The 16212-nt window shown below is 50.6% G+C and overlaps 1 protein-coding gene and 1 pseudogene across 1 annotated transcript; both read right to left on the bottom strand.

The window, feature by feature from the left end:
- Positions 1 to 3133: 3133 nt before the first annotated feature.
- On the bottom strand, positions 3134 to 8990 carry LOC139022199 (large ribosomal subunit protein uL13 pseudogene; annotated as a pseudogene).
- Positions 8991 to 9129: 139 nt separating this feature from the next.
- Positions 9130 to 11276, bottom strand: DDIT4 (DNA damage inducible transcript 4). The gene is made up of 3 exons (XM_070432942.1): positions 11117 to 11276; positions 10731 to 10992; positions 9130 to 10479 (listed from the first exon to the last, which is right to left on the bottom strand). The coding sequence occupies exons 2-3, from the start codon at positions 10930 to 10932 to the stop codon at positions 9986 to 9988; spliced, it is 696 nt and encodes a 231-aa protein (XP_070289043.1). The 5' UTR covers positions 10933 to 10992; positions 11117 to 11276; the 3' UTR covers positions 9130 to 9985.
- Between the last annotated feature and the right edge of the window lie 4936 nt (positions 11277 to 16212).

Raw genomic sequence — 16212 nt, 5'->3', positions numbered from 1 at the left:
AATGTTTGTAAAGCACTTACCACAGTACCTGGCATATAATAGTGCTCAGCGAAAAAACATCATCATCATGGGCTTTCTTTCATCATACACTCCAAGTGCAGTTCAATTAAACTCAGTATTTATTGAGGGCCTGCTGTGTGCTGGGCTCTGGGGATCGGATGGAGACAAGCCGTTCTGCTGTCATGGAACTCCTATCGCTAGGAGGGAGGCAGCCACTAAAAGAAACAGGATAAGTGCAGGTGGTGGCAAGTGTTGGGGAGGAAACGAACATGGATAATTGCTAGAGAGCGGCTCAAGGCTGCTTTAGCAGGAGCGGCCAGGGAAGGCTCCCCTGTGGAGCAGGGGACTTTTGAGCTACACCCGACCAACCAGGTGAGGCTGCGAGGGAGGCTGTTCCCAGCAGAGGGAACAGCTAGTGCAGAGGCCGGAGCGCAAGCCCCTGCCTTGGCTGTCTGTATTGCTTCACCAAATTTTCCACTTCTTGCATCCAGCTCTCTCCTGGCCACTACACTGTCCCGTGCTCATGGGAACCTTTGTAAAGCTGGTCCACATTATCTCCCTTCTCATCGGTTCTGCCTGCCCCTGTCCACCTTTGCAGGCCTCCTTCTCCACTGCCCCTCCAGCTCCCCTCTCCTGTTCTAGGAAGTTTCCCCTGATGGGCTCTCTCTCGGGTTCTTCTAGGCTGAATACTTTGTTCCTTTGTTCGATACCATCCTGGTCCCCCACTCCCCCCACCCCCACCCCCTGGCCCTTCATCTTCCTGGGGCAGTTGTGCCTTCCCAACACACTTGCCCCCTTTCCTAGGGCAGGAACCAGAACCAAAACCAGAACCAGGTCTTACGCTCACCCCAGCACAGAGCTGAGCCGTTCAATAACTCCTATGGATTGCCAGATCCCTTCTCTGAGAGACATGTCTGCCCAGACAGAATGGAAAATCCCTGGCTGAAGGAAGGGCCGTGGAAATTTCTTCTTAACGTTCCCTTTCCAGACTTGGACTCACCCCAGAAAGCAGTCAAGCATTTGCCCAGTGACCTGCGAGGCAGCGCTGTTCTTCCTCCTCCACCCCCACCCCAGGCGGGAGGGAACCCAGGGAGCAGTGATGAGTGGGCGCGGCTGGGGAAAAGCCATAGTGGCAGCGGATGACTGCTCTGCTCTGCCTCGGAGAACCACTCTTAATGTCCTTTAGTCCCACACCTTCAGTTTAAAGATGAAGAAACACGGCTCAGTGGCAAAATCAGACTAGACTGAAGGTGTTTCCACTCCCACTCCAACCCCCTTACATTGCTCCATGTACTGTGTCCTCATTGTAAAACGGGAATAATAGTAATAGTACCTACTTCATTGAATTGGTGGTATGTCAGATGAGTTAAAGATGTAGAGTATTTTGTAGATATGAGCTCTATATGCTCTCGAGTCCTGAGCTTGCCCTTCCTTGTAGCCCCATGGTGGAGCGTGCTGTTAGCATTCTGCTGATCTCTTGGGGGGAGGGGAGGGGGCTTGAATGAGGGCTTGGTCATCACCAGAGGCAGGCAAGTTCCAATGAGGCCTGTCTTGTCTGGAGATTGAATCCACAGCATGTCTGGCCCATATTAGTCCCACTGCTTTTTAAAATGTATGCAGATGCAATTACAGTGAATAAAATACAAATTCACTTACCATTGCTACTGGAGTCACAGGTTTGTCATATATTAAGTCAATCAATGATAGCTAATGGAGGTTCAGAATGGGTTGGGGGCCACTGGGACCGGTGCCTCAATCCTTAGCCCTTCTCCCCTGGGAGGCCCGGGCTCCTCTCCTGTCCTCCAACGTGTGCGGCTCAAATCAGCTCTACTACTCTCCCCAGCCTCGGCCTTCCTGCAGAGCAGCCGTGGGCAAACTATGGCCCGCGGGCCGGATCCGGCCGTTTGAAATGAATAAAACTAAAAAAAAAAAAAAGACTGTACCCTTTTATGTAATGATGTTTACTTTGAATTTATATTAGTTCACACAAACACTCCATCCATGCTTTTGTTCTGGCCCTCAGGTCCAGTTTAAGAACCCATTGTGGCCCTCGAGTCAAAAAGTTTGCCCACCCCTGCCCCAGAGGGTCTCTGACAGGGGATCAGAATGCCTTGGGGGAGGTCCATGTGAGAGAATGAGGAGAGCTGCCCTCACATCTTTGGGGCTGAAGTTTCATTCTTCCTCCTCTTGGAACCTGTCCTCACTCTGCCACCCTCTCTCCTCCAACTTCCTAGAGCATGTGGAGCACTGCAGATCCACAGGCCTCATCCAGCCCTTCACCCCGTACTTCTAGGGATGGGTGCAGTGGGACTTGATTGCTGGGCAAATTTGAACTTGGATGGGATGTGGAGCGGCACAAAAGTGCTTGGAATTTGTGCGTTGGTGGCGGGAATGTAAAATGGTGCAGCTGCTGTGGAAAACAGTTTGGTAGTTCCCCAAAAAATTAAAAGTAGGATTATTATATGATCCAGCAATTCACCTTCTGGGAATATACCCAAAAGAAGTAAAAGCAAGTCTCGAAGAGGTATTTGTACGCCCATATTTATAACAGAATTGTTCACAATAGCCCAAAGAAGGAAGCAGCTCACGTATCTATTGATGGATGAATGGGTGGTATATACATGCAACGGACTATTACTTGGCCTTGAAAAGAAAGGAAATTCTGACAGTTGCTACAACACGGATGAACCTTGAACACATTGTGCTAAGTCAAGTAAGCCAGGCACAATAAGGCAGATGCTATATGATTCCCTTTCCGTCAGGTACCTTGAGCAGTGAAATCCATAGAGGCACGAAGGGAGATGGCGGTTGCCAGGGGCTGAGGGGAGGGGAACGGGGAATTGTTTAATGAGTACAAAGTGTCAGTTTTACAAGATGAAAATTTTTCGAAAAAGGTTGCACAACAATGAGAATATATTCAACACTAGTGACTATCCTCTTGAAATGGTTAGTACGGTGGGTTTTTTGTTATATACTTTACCATAGTTTTTTAAAAAGTGTTTGGAAGTGGCCCCAATGGCGATGGAAGATTTGAGATGTCATGGTCCTTTAATCCCTCCTTTCTTCTGCACATGTTCATTAGCTTGTGGTTTTGTTGTTGTTGTTGTTTTAGGAATTTACAGTTTTGCTGGGCTCAGACCAGAAGAAGACCATTAAGTCTTGAGGACCTCGTGTATCTGTCAGTTTTCTTCGCCACCTTCTTTTTGGCCTGTTTCTGCAGCTTCGTGAGCTGCCATTTCTTCGGGTAATGGATTTTGGCTCTCCCCTTCCTCTTCCCCTCCAGCGTGGCTGTGACTGCCTGGAACTTCCGGCCAACCTCCTGAGCCAGGCGTCCAGGTAGGCCAACCTCCGTGTAGGCTTCCAACGCGCAACCTTGGGGGCTGCAGGAACCACTGCTCTTTCATGTCATAGGCCATCGGGATCCCATCAGACACCTTGAGATGGTCCCAGGGGTCCGGCCTGCTTGGCCTCACACTGTCCGCAAAAGATGCAGTTGGGGGGGGGGGGGGGGGTGGCTAGGAAGTGGTAAGAGCCGAGGGAGGGGTTGGTGTTCATCCACTTGCAGAGGAAGGCCAGGGACTTCATTTTGTTTCTGTAGAAATTGCCAGAAATGTTGATACCCTCACAGTGCACGTCCCCCGCCTTCCGGCCCAGCAGCACCTGCTTGGCCACAATGGTCTCCAGGCGGCCCAGGAGATGCCTTCGCCATTCAGTACCAGGACCTGGCCCTCCGCCGCCTGCAGCAACTGCCTGGGCTCATTAGTAGTTTCAATAGGCCGGGCTCTGTTCTAGACACAAAAAATGCGGGCTGACATTCTGTTGGCAGAGACAGACAATACATAAATTTGATCCAAAATACTCATGGCTTTTCTTTTGTTTTCCTTTTCTTAGTGAAAAATCTTCCATTTTTATTTACATGTGGTTTACAAATTACCATATTTAATTGTGGAGCTGTAATTTTTTTTTTTAAACTTCTGGAGCTCCCCCGGCCAGCGTGGCTCAGTGATTGAACGTAGACCTATGGACTAGTAGGTCTCAGTAGGTCCCAGCTGGATCCCCAGTAGGGAGAGTGCAGGAGGCCGCAGACCAATGATTCTCTCTCATCATTGATGTTTCTATCTCTCTTTCCCTCTCCCTTCATCTCTGAAGTCAATTTAAAAATATTTCTTTTAAGAGAGAGAGAGAAAAAAACTTCTGGAGCTCATTTTGTATATTTTGTGTATTAAAACATTTTAAATTTATTTACTTTTTTATGGAATTTATTTGAATGGCACTGGTTAATAAAATTATATAGGTTTCAGGTGCACCATTTTACAGCACATCATCTGTACACTGTTATATGTTCACCACCCCAAGTTAAATCTCCATTCATCACCTTTATCCCTCCTGTACCCTCCTCCACCTCCCTCCAACCCCTCCCCCCTGCAATCACCACACTGTTGTCCATGTCAATGAATTTTTCTTCTCTCTCTCTCTTTTTATATTATGAATAATGCTGCTATGAACATTCATATATAAGGTTTTATGTGGATATATGTTTTCATTTATCTCAGGTATATACCTAGAAGTGAAATTTCTGGGTCAGATGGTAACTCTATGTTTAACATTATGAGGAATTGTAAAATAGCTGCACCATTTTACAATTCTTCCAACAATGTATGAGGATTCCAGTTTCTCCATATCCTTGTCAATACTTGACATTATCTGTCTCCTTGATTATAGCCATTCTGGTGGTATGAAATGGTATCTCCTTGAAAATTGATTTACATTTTCCTAATGACGAATAATATTAAACATCTTTTCATGAATGGCTTATAGGTCATTTGTACATCTTTGGAGAAATGCCTATTCAGATTCTTTGCTCATTTTTTAATTGCTATAAGAGTTCTTTATACATTCTAGATGTAAATCACTTATCATTATATGATTTGCAACATATCTTCTCCAAGTCTGTGGGTTGTTTTTTTTTTTTTTTTTACTCTCTTGATTGTGTCCTTTGAAATACAAATGTTTTTAAATTTTATAAAGTCCAACTTGTTGATCATCTGTTTTATCACTTGTACTTTGGGTGTCATATCTAAGAAATCATCACCTAATCCAAGATCATGAAGATTTATTCCTATATTTTCTTCTAAGAGTTTTATAGTTTAGCTTTTCCATTTAGGTCTGTGACCCACTTTGAGTTAATTTTTGTGTACATATGCCTTTTGCAACAATTCATGGAAGCCCTGGCCAATGAGGCTCAGTTGGTTAGGCGTCATCCCCGTGCACCAAAGGGTTGCTGGTAGGACTCCAGGTCAGGATACAGGTCAGGGCACATCCCCAGGTTTGGGCTCTAAACCAGTAGTGGGTGTGTAGAAAGCAGCCAATCGATGTATTGCTCTCACATCAATATTTCTCTCTCTCTCACTCTCTTCCTCTCTAAAAATCAGTAAAAATTTCATATATTGAAGTGTAATTTACATTCAATAAAATTGATTAATTTTAGGTATACAGTTAAATTAGTTTTATCTTACATACTTTTAGTCATTCTATATTGTTGGATTTTTTTCCCTGAGAAGTTAGTGTGTGTGTGTAGCGGGGGAGAGGTAGAAAGAGAAAGAGAGAATCAGCTTCTTAGGGGTTCCCACTTACTTTGGCTTTCTCTTGCAGCCCCAGGGATCCATTTAATTATATATGGGTTGAATGAATGAATCAAGTGACAGTCCATCAGTGTCTGCTTTCAGAGCCACTAGTACCACATGACCACAGTTATTGCCACAGTTGGAATGGGGATGAAGACTCCTCACTGGGCTCCTGCGTGGGTATGTCTGGGTTTAATGGGCTGTTTTCTAATTTGTGATTCTTTCATAACGAGTCCCCTTTCAGGATAATGAGAGTCCTGTCGTACCCTATTAATGGGGCCTGGTTTCTGTGCCTCAGGTTCCCTCAGTCTTATGTTGGGCTGCCTCACCAGCACTTGGTCACCTCTACCAGCAACAGTAGGATGTGGCTGACCCAGACACCCTGAGCTGGGGAACCAGGAGGGCTCAGGGAGTTGAATGGAAGGACCAGGAAGTAGGAAGCCACACTTCCCATCTTAGGCCTGCAGCCCTGCTCACTGAGCCATGCTTGGCCTTTGCATTTTCTTCTGAACCATGAGGTAAAACTATAGGAACCCCCACCCCTCGTGCCCTGACCAGGGATCAAGCAACCTTGGCGTATTGGGACAACACTCCAACCAACTGAGTTACCTGGCCAGGGCTTATGAAAGGAATCTTTTACAGGGTGTAGCCAGGCTTAGAAGAATACAGCTTAGAAGAACAGCTGTCTGAGCACATTACTCCAAAATGATGTTTTCCCAAGAATGTATTAAGGTTATATGTTGACATGACTGTTGTTAAAATGATGGCTTTTGAAAAGATGTTAGAGAAAAGCAGGACCAGAGGGGAAGGAAGTCAGAGGTGGTCCCTATTGTGCAGGGTGCTTGCTTACAGCCAGCTCGGGCCTCTCATTTCTTGCCCAGCCACTAGCTTCCTCAGTATTACCCCCGTTTTACAGAGGAAACAGAAAGTGACTTGCTCAAGGTCATCAGCTTAGAAATGTCTGAGCCAGGATTCAAACCCACATTTCACTATATGTACTGCATGGTGGTCTTAGCCACAAGGACACTCCCTCTCTTCCAGGATCTCGGCCTTTAATATTCCTCTACAGTAGGCAACAGGCGTAATAAAACAACCAAGTGTTCTACCCTGCCCTCCTTTTTCCTTGGCCTGAGAGTCTGAGGCTGGTGGGGGAATCTTGTGTTGTCTGAGCCAAGGGAGAGGGGGTTGATCAAAAAAGAGGGTGTCCTACAGAACTGGACGGATACTAAATAAGTACCTACAATGAGGCCAGAAAACTGCTAAACTGCAGTCATGAAGGGCAAGGCAAGGGGATGCAGAGGGGACTCATAAAAGGACTAGAACTTGCTCTGGGCCTTAAAGGACAGGCTGTGCAGGCAAGACAGAGCCCACATCCCTGGTGGAGGGCACTGGAATGAGCAGAGCCTGGGGCCAGAGAAGGGGGCAGACCACACTGACCTGTCCCAAAAGAAGCAGAGTAGTAGGGAGTACCCCGGATAGACTGAAAAGGGCCCAATACCGAAGGTCTTGAGAGGCAGACAGTAGAATCTGATAATAGGGAGCTATTACAGGTTCTAGAGTAGTATCCCAATGAGATGGGAAATAGAAATAAGGGAGGGAATTAGAAACAAAGGGAATCAGTACAAAATTTGTAGGCCTAGTAGAACGATTTTTGAAAGCATTTTCCAAAGTTGGGACTTAGCCACAAGGACGCTACCTCTCTTCCAGGATCTCAGCCTTTAATATTCCTCTGCACGAGGCAACAGGCGTAATAAAACCACCAAGACATAGCCCCATCTTCCCTTCAAAAGCCCAGTGTCCGGGGCAAAGCTTCCTGCTGCATCTTAGGAGGCCCAAGAGCTCCCACCTAGGAGCCCTTCTGTCTTGCTTGTGGGATTTGCAAGCCTGTGAAGATGAAAAAAGCCCGTCTAGCTTCAGGAGAGGGTGTCTCAGCTGAGCTGTCTTGGGAACCGAAGCTTTCCTCTGGCCTGAGTCGAACCATTTAAGAAAAGCCAAGTGTGCTTGCTGCCTCCTAGTCCTGGAAAAGGGTTAATGCTCACTGTGCATCCAGCCTCCATACACCAAGGCTCTGCTCTGGAGCTGGACACAGTTGTTTTCCTCGCTCCTCTTTTGGGGCCAGGGAAGCACAGCCGTGAACATTGGCACGGATCTGACCTCATGGGAAAGTGACACCACACAGATGGTGAGCCTGCTTCACTCCCAGTTCCTACTCTGAGGGGCTCAGTGGACAGGTCAGCCATGGTCAAAAGAAGATGGCCTTTCAAGGGCTTGGGCCTCTGATTACTCATCTGTAAAACATTACAACCCCCCACCAGACCCACACCTCACAGGGTGGCTAGTAGGAGGCTGTGCTCAGAAAATAAATGAGAGGGCTCTCCTAAAACTGCTCTGGGCATCGTCTCATTTGCTAACACCATTTTCAAATCTAGTTCTAACACAGATTCATCCACTTTTGGGAATAAGTCACTCAGTTCTGCCAGAGATGCAAGTTTTCAAAACCATCCCAAAGTTCAGGACCCTGTGTCAGAATCCCTGATGAAAATTCCTGGGGCTCTGGGCCAGCATCTCCACCGGTGCCCAGGGATGTGTGTGTTAACTGGGGGTCCAAGGGATTTGACTACACACTCGAGTGGAAGAACTACCGTTTTACAGTTGGGCAAACAAGGCGTATCTGGGACCAGGAAGAGAAACAAGGGAGATAAGTCTCCAAAGGCCAGTGTGGGAGGACTGCCTGCCGGTCCCAGGGAGTGAGAAGTGGGAAAGGCCTTGGCCTTCATCTGGCCCAACCTCAATTTCACTGATAAGGAAATTGGGGCCCAGAGAGTACAAGGAGTCCAGGTCATCCAGGGCATTCTTGAAAACAGGTCGGCAATCCCCTTGCTCTCTAAGCCCTCACTTGTCCTTCCGTCACCCTCATGTGCATGGGTGTCTGTTTGTGTTCTACACCTGCCCGGGCCACACCTCCCATGAGGTCATGTCTCTTTCTGAGCCCTGCTTTCCTTGTCTAGTAAGAGCCTTGAAGGAAATAGTCTTTTTCAAAATCCATGTATTGATATCCCTGCCCTATAGCCTTTTTATATCCAAAGATAAAATTTGTAGTTTTCATGATTGCAGCACAAATAGAGCTTTTTAAACAGAAACAGTTTCTTGCAGTCCTTTTATTACCTGTAAGGAACTTGGGCTTAGGGGGCCCTTGTACCTGGGCCTCCTAACCCAGGGGGCGGCCAGGTGAGCTCTGCCTACTGACTGGCTCTGTGGGAGGTCTGACTCACTCACCTTCCAGTGATTTCCCCTGGTAGCCTCAGTCAGCAGAGCCAGGGACCCAGGGTTCTTGGCACAGATGGCACACAACCCACATACCTCCATTACCAGGCTGGCAGGCAGCCCCGGAAAGGGACAGAGAAATGCACAGGTGGACCTGAATTTGATTGAACCCACCTTTTAACAGTACCCATCCCATCCCACTCCCTTTCATTTCTTAGCACTAATAAGAGACTCAACCAACTTTTAACAAACACTTTTTTTTATTAGAAAAGTACAAAATATTGCATAGGTCTTAATACTTGAACATCAAGTGTATTCATGAACAGGGAGTATCTTCATGTAAACAGTTCTAGATGGAAGACCCAGATGGCACTCCTCTGGGGCAGGGGTGCCAGCCCCCACCCCAGGCAGCCCCACCACTCACAGATAAACTCTTCAGTACACTTCGGGGGATGGGACAAGCGCAGCTCCCAGGTGTATTTTTTTTCTCAAGTGTCAAAGATCCCCCAAGTGATCCCAACACCCACCCTTCTCTACTCTTACATTCATGCGTCTGTAAGATAGCTGCCTAGAACAGGTCAGTAGTGAAGCTCTGGTCAAAAAAACAAAAGATGCAAAAACAAAGAACACACACATTTGGCCGTTTCAGACCATGAGATACACAAAACACCTCCATGACCTCCCCCTCCCCCCGGGCCAGCTACCTTGAGCACACACGGATTGCAATTGCAGAGGCCAGTGCAGCCCAGCTGCTCTCCTGGCTGTCACACCACTGTCGTCTTAACTGTCAGTAACAATAAAAATAAGGTACATGCTACATACACATCCAGCCAGAAGCCTGGTTGGCCCCTAAACCTTTGTTTCATGCTACAGTACTGAGGGCAAGCCTGTGCCCACAACGAGAAGCCACCTCTACACACCTCCGTGAGCTTCCCAGAAAACACTTTCTCCCCCACCTCTCCTTCCACCCCTCAAGTGGCTGTTGTCAGTTCTCTAACTAACAGGCAGCAAGCAGCTCCTCAGCTCCTGCCTGCCAATGTCCACCCCAAAAGTTCAGTTGTCTGCTGTGGGGTCGGCGTCGGCCCCCGGCCCCAAGTTCAACATTCCTCGATGAGCAGCTGCTCGGAGCTGTACAGCTTCTTCTTGATAACTCGGAAGCCGGTGCTCAGCGTCAGGGACTGGCTGAAGCCAGGGACGAAGGGGCTGTTGGTGGAGCTGAACAGCCCCTGGATCTTGGGCCAGAGGCGTGAGTCCAGGCGCAGCACCAGGGTCAGCTGGAAGGTGGGCACCAGGCTGGGGTCGAGGGCCAGCTGGCCGATGCTGTGGCAGCTCTTGCCCTGTTCGACGCAGACGTCCAGCAGCGCCCCCCGCAGGCCGCAGGGCTCGCTGTAGGCCAGACGCAGCAGTTCCTTGCCCACCTGGCTCACCAGCTGGCCGGGCATCAGCAGGCGCGCGGGGCGCCGCGAGCCCAGTCGCGCCTGGGCCAGGCTCTCCTGCAACAGCTGCATCAGGTTGGCACACAGGTGCTCGTCCTCGGGGTCGCTGAGCAGCTCAAAGTCGGGCAGGGACACCCCGTCCAGGTATGCCGAGTCTGCAAGGGAGAGCACACAGGGGACGGTGTCAGAGCAACTCGCTCGCGGGGGGATGATGCTTCCCGAAGAAACCGGCACTCCGTGCCTCAGTTTCCACCCCACACTCGTGCCCTACACGCCAATCCCCTCCTCCACTCCTCCATCCCTCCGCCATCTGGGTGCTGGTGGGTTTGACTCCTTCCAGCGCGGCGCTCCTCTCACCGCCCCGGCCCCGGAGTCGCGGCCGCCCCCGCCTCCGCCCGTGGCTCACCTTCCTCCGGCCCGAAGCCGCTGTTGCTGCTGTCCAGGGACTCGCAGTCCGAGCTCTCCAGGCTCGCGCAGCGGCCGAGCCCCTCCTCTCGGGCCGCCGACCCCCAGGCCGAGCGCGGCGGCTGATCGGGGGTGGGCGTTCGGGACAAGGACGCAGACGAAGAGGGGGAGGACGACGAGAAGCGATCCCAAAGGCTAGGCATGGTGCGGACCGACTCCACCACGTTGGCAGATGAGCTCAGGGTACGGGAGCGCCGAAGACGCTGCAAGACAAGAGGGGCACGGACCTGGCGTCAGTGTGGGGGCTGGACCAGACGGGGAAGGCAGGGACCCGCACGGCGGAGGCCTCCCCGCGCAGGGGTCGGCACCTCGAGAAGGGACACTCACCAGCTAAGCGCGGTCAGCGAGAACTGCTGGGACGAGAGCCGCTTGAATGAGTGCGCGAACCGGTGCCAGTCCCCGAGCGCTGCCCAGACTTGTCCGCTCCAACCACTCTCACCACCCTTCGGCCAGCCGCGGTCCCCAGCACCAGCGCGGAGAGGCCTATAAGGACTGGCTCGGAGAAGCCACGCCCCGTGGCAGCAGCAGCCCAATCCAGACGCGGGAGTGTGGCCGGCCTCCGCCAATGGGCGCCGGGCGCACGTTCGCAACGTTCTCTCCTGCCCGGTGACAGCGGCCTGGCCCCGCCCCTGCTGAGCCCCAGCACTTTCGGCAGCCGAACCCCGAGCGGTGGCCACGCCCCCTTTCGAGAAAGGCTCCTCGGCCGCTGCAGCTGCCAAGGTCCCCGAGGGCGCTCGCGGCAGGGGTGGATCAAGGAAAGACTTGTTTATTATGGGGTCGTGTTGCGGGGGGATGGGGGAGCCGGCCCCGCGCGGGGGGAGAGGCAGGAGAGCTGGAAGGGGCGGTGGGCCGGGAAAACGGTTGCCCGAGTCTGGGAACTTGGAGCCAAGCGTACCGCTGGGCGCACGGATGGATGCCCGCGGGACGGCAGCGCGGGGAGCTGACTTGAACGTGGCCGGCCCTCCCTCACGTACCCCACGTTAACCCTGCCCTGCGAGTGATCCAGATATGGGGATGGGGTCCCCAAACTGGGCAGCTCGGGGCTCCGAGCTCCCCCTTCCCCGCAGCCCACCTGCCCACCCGCCAGTTACTCCACAGTCCCAGGGGATGGGTTAATGGGGGGATCGGTGTCCCCCCTCCCACTATGCGCCTAGACCCCAAACCGTGTCCGCCACCATCTCCCAACTGCTCCCAAGGAAAGGGTTGGGGGAGGGGGTTAAAGGAGAGTTGATGGGCTGGGGCTCCCAGCGCCTGGTCCTGGGGCTGAGAACTGGGACCCAAATCACATGGATGCACTGAGCCACCCTGGTCCCTACTGACGTCCGCGGTGCAAAAGTGACTCTCGGGCCCGCTGCGGCCGAGGGCCCCCCGGCGTCCGTCGGGTCCTAGCGCCCCTGCGTCCAAGGAGCTTTGTGTAAAAGACACCAAGAGTTGCATCAGGACCAAGGATGTGTATCTCGGAAAGCCCGGGAGCGCAATGGCCATCCCCTGTTTCATCATTCAGGTGGGGCCACAGGAAATCTGGCCTGGCCAGGCAGCGGTGCTGGGAGACAGAGTGATTGCTGAGGGTGGGGATAGATTGAGACTTCCTGGACCTTAATTTCTTTAAAGCTTTATCGGTCTGAAACAAGAGGATCCTGATTAAAGAGGGAACCAAACTTACATCAGATGCTTCCGCCCCCCGGGGCAGACTGGAGCCTAACCGGACAGGTGGGCCTTGCCTCCAGGCGGGGTTGTTCTGACTGCTGTCTCCCGCTGGAGAGGTAAGGCCACTGCCATTCCCACCCCCACCCCCACCCCCATTAACAAATAATAATAAAAAGGCTGATCCGTGGTCCATCCGCACACATCAAGACTGAGAACTGGAAAGGACCAGAATTCAATCCCTGTACCCTCACTCCCATTTTCCAGGTGGGAAGCCACCCTTGGAAGCAAATTTATGGATAAAAAATAAATAAAGGAGGGTACTCAGATGAGGAGATACCTTCAAGACCAGCAGAACAGAGTACTCCCTTAGCCTCTGGGGCTTGCAAGGCCTGAACTCTGCCCTTGGTCTCCTATCCTCCCAACTGCTGTCACTTGCTGGGAACATTAAAGATATCAGGTCAGGGTAGTTATGTGAAGTGCTTGGAGGGCTGAGGGTAGATGACATCCTCTTGAAGTGAGAAGAAGAGAGTTGGGGGGTTACCCGTATGGTTGTGTCTTTCTGTTGCCCAGGAGAGAAGGTCAGGAAATTAATTCATCAGAGGACCATTCCCTCCTCTCACCAGACTGAGAGCAGGAGATAGACTTAGGGTATTTTTCTTCTCTCTCTCTCTCAGGAAATAAGTGGGGGGTTGGGGGGCGGGGAGGGTGTATTTCAGAAAACTGGAACACTAAGAAAAATGGGAATGTTTAAAAAGTGGGTCTTCATAAGCGAACTGACCATCCAGAGCCAGTTTGGTAAGGTCAGTTTACTAGGAATCATTCATTCACGCAACAAATACCATCATGGAAGCAGTGGGCTAAGCACCTTTTTTCATTCACTGTCTCATTCTGTTAATGAAACACCCTTTCTCAAGTGGGAAGGACTATGTTAATGGACACTAAGTAATTTTGTTTCTTTTCCAAAGAAATACATTTGTTGCTGTCTCATTGTGTTTCCACAAAGTGATGAGAAAAGGACAGGCAGTCCTTTACCCCTGGAGCATTCCCCAGAGTATAAGCAACTAGGGTACAGAGTGAAAAACCACCTGGAAGGAGGCCTGGCTGAGGCCTGGAAGGAGGGAGGGGAAAGGACTCTGCATGGCTTCCCCTCTGATACCCTTCACTCTTGTGAAGGAGGGGGCCTTGTCTGCCAGGAGAGCCATTGGAGCTGGAAGGGGAATGTCCTGTTAGGCCCTCTGAGAAGCCAGGGTGAAGGGTCTTGGTTCATCCCTGTGAAATGAAGGGTAGGATCCCTTCCACCTGCCTGGAGATGAAAAAACTCTTACTCCCTTGTACACCTTTCCCTGCATCAAAGCAGATGGGATGGGGGGGAAACCCAAAAATGTGTCACTCCTGGGAGGAGGCATCTCCATCCTCTGGCCTTTTGGTTAGGTCTCTTCAGAGCCCTCAAAGATCCTATAAAGCCTGCATTTGGTGTGCTTCTCTCCACCCCACCCCCACCCCCATTCCCCTGGGGCCTAGGCTGGCTGCAGGTCAAGGTTGCCTTGGAGACCGAGTTCTGGGATCCTTTCCTCCAGGAAGTCTTCCCCAGTGCCCCCACTGCAAACCTCCATCCCTTAGGTCCCCCCACCCCCCTTAGGTCATCCTTACACATCCGGCTTATCTCTGTTAATAATTGTTTCCACTTTCATCTTCCCACTGGACTATGAGCTTGTTGAGGGTGGTAGTCTACTTACCTTCCAGAGGCTAGCACTTGAAGAGGCTCAGTGAATGTTCCTTGGGTGAAAAAAATGAATGAGTGAATGAATAAACGGATGGCTAGATTAAGCAAGGTGGTGGATTTCCCCAGAATTGCAGACCATCTGGATTCCCAGCATCAAGGTGGGCCCTTCAGCAGTCTTTGATGCTACTACCTTTCTTTTATTTTTTCTTTTAATATATTTTTACTGATTTCAGAGAGGAAGGGAGAGGGAGAGAGATGTAGAAACATCAATGATGAGAGAGAATCATTGATTGGCTGCCTCCTGCACGCCCCCTACTGGGGATCGAGCCCACAACCCAGGCACATGGACCAGAATCAAACCTGGAACCCTTTAGCCCATCGTCACCAACCGGTGGTCCGTGAGGTCCGAAAGGTTGGCGACTGCTGGCTTAAGGGAACCTTTGGAACAGCGGTCGCCAACCAGATGCTCTATCCACTGAGCCAAACCGGCTAGGGTGCTACTACCTTTCTGTCCCCTTTCTGGCAAGTGCTGCCCAGAGTCTTGGATGTATCTGAACATTTCCTTCCTCTTCAGCTCAGGTCTGGAAGTGGGGCTTTTAGGGTAACCCAGTTCTTCCCGTTGGAATATTGTCAGCAACCCCTGGCAGCTGGGGAGAGAGGTGACATTGTACAGATGGCTGCCTTGTTGTGGAGAATCTTTAAAAGCAGTTAGTACTTTACCTTCAAGCGCCTCAAAATACTTTTAAAAATTGAGATGAAATTTACATATAGTAAAACTAACTATTTAAAAGTGAACAATTCAATGGCATTTAGTGTATTCACAATGTTGGGCAACCACACCTCTATTTAATTATAAAACATCTTTATCATTTCAAAGGAGACCAAACCCATCAAGCAGTTATTCTCCTCAAGATACTTTTGAAGTCTATATTCCCTTGTTGTCGGTGTAAGGCTTCCATTTGCATAACTCCCAGAGGGCACCATTCCCATTAGTCTCTGCATTTACATATGTCTTCTTGGGAGTTGTGCTCCAGGGAGCATTGGTCACATAGACACCATGGGCAGTGAGAATCTGCATCAAGACAACCCGGATGGGGAGACTGGCCCGGGCTAGTGTAACGTCCCCAGTGACTCAGGCCCACGGAGTTAACCAGGCCCCATGTCCCAGTCTCTGTGGCCAGAGCCCTGACCATACAGACATTGTCTCTTCCTGAACTCTGCTCCATTCCCGTGGGACCCGCTGCAGCCTGCAATTTAAAGTCAATGAGCACTCAAGCCTGGCCACCTGCCCCTCCCTGTTCAGGCGGTTTCTGTCCTCCGCATGGTTCCCAGGGCCTCAGTCTGGCAAGTTGCCCCAATCGGGTTTGGGGAGTTAAACCAGATCTTGGGGTGGGAGTGTGATCCTGGGAACCCCAGAATTCAGGATGGGAACCCCTGAAGGGCAGCCAGCTTGCCTGTACCTCTCTGGCCTACAACCCTTTGGAAACTTCTTAGTAAGGGAGTAGGTGGTAGGAGGAGCCAGTGGGTCAGGGGTCAGTGGGTGGGGGGAGGGTAGTATGGCGGTAGGAGGTGGGACAGTGAAGCCAGCAAAAGTGTTCCCAGGACTTCTGTAATTTTTTTTCTTGAAAAACAACAAACAAGTAAGTCAAAATAGCAGGATTATAAGTGCACCTGGTTTACTTGGAGGGCTGTTAAGCTGTTGACAGCCCAGGGCTTCATGGTTGGATTTTCACAGTGCTATTGGAGGGAGAATTAAAAACTTAGTGGGGAGTCCTTTTGCAAACAGAGCCGCTTTTTGAAATGGAAATACTAACAATGCATTGATTGTGCAGCCCTTCAGAGAAGCTTTTAAAATGTATTATATTGCCCTACCTGGTTTGGCTCAGTGGATAGAGCATCACCCTGTGGACTGAAGGGTCCCAGGTTTGATTCCGACTCAACTCCTAGTAGGAGGTGTGCAGGAGGCAGCCATCAATGATTCTCTCTCATCATTGATGTTTTTGTCTCACTCCCTCTCCCTTCCTCTCTGAAATCAATAAAAATATATTTTTAA

The sequence above is a fragment of the Myotis yumanensis genome, unplaced genomic scaffold (genome assembly GCF_028538775.1).
Source record: "Myotis yumanensis isolate MYYU_CA2020_CCGP unplaced genomic scaffold, mMyoYum1.0.hap1 SCAF_13, whole genome shotgun sequence".
Taxonomy (NCBI): domain Eukaryota; kingdom Metazoa; phylum Chordata; class Mammalia; order Chiroptera; family Vespertilionidae; genus Myotis; species Myotis yumanensis.
This window is presented reverse-complemented; position numbering and strand designations above follow the sequence as displayed.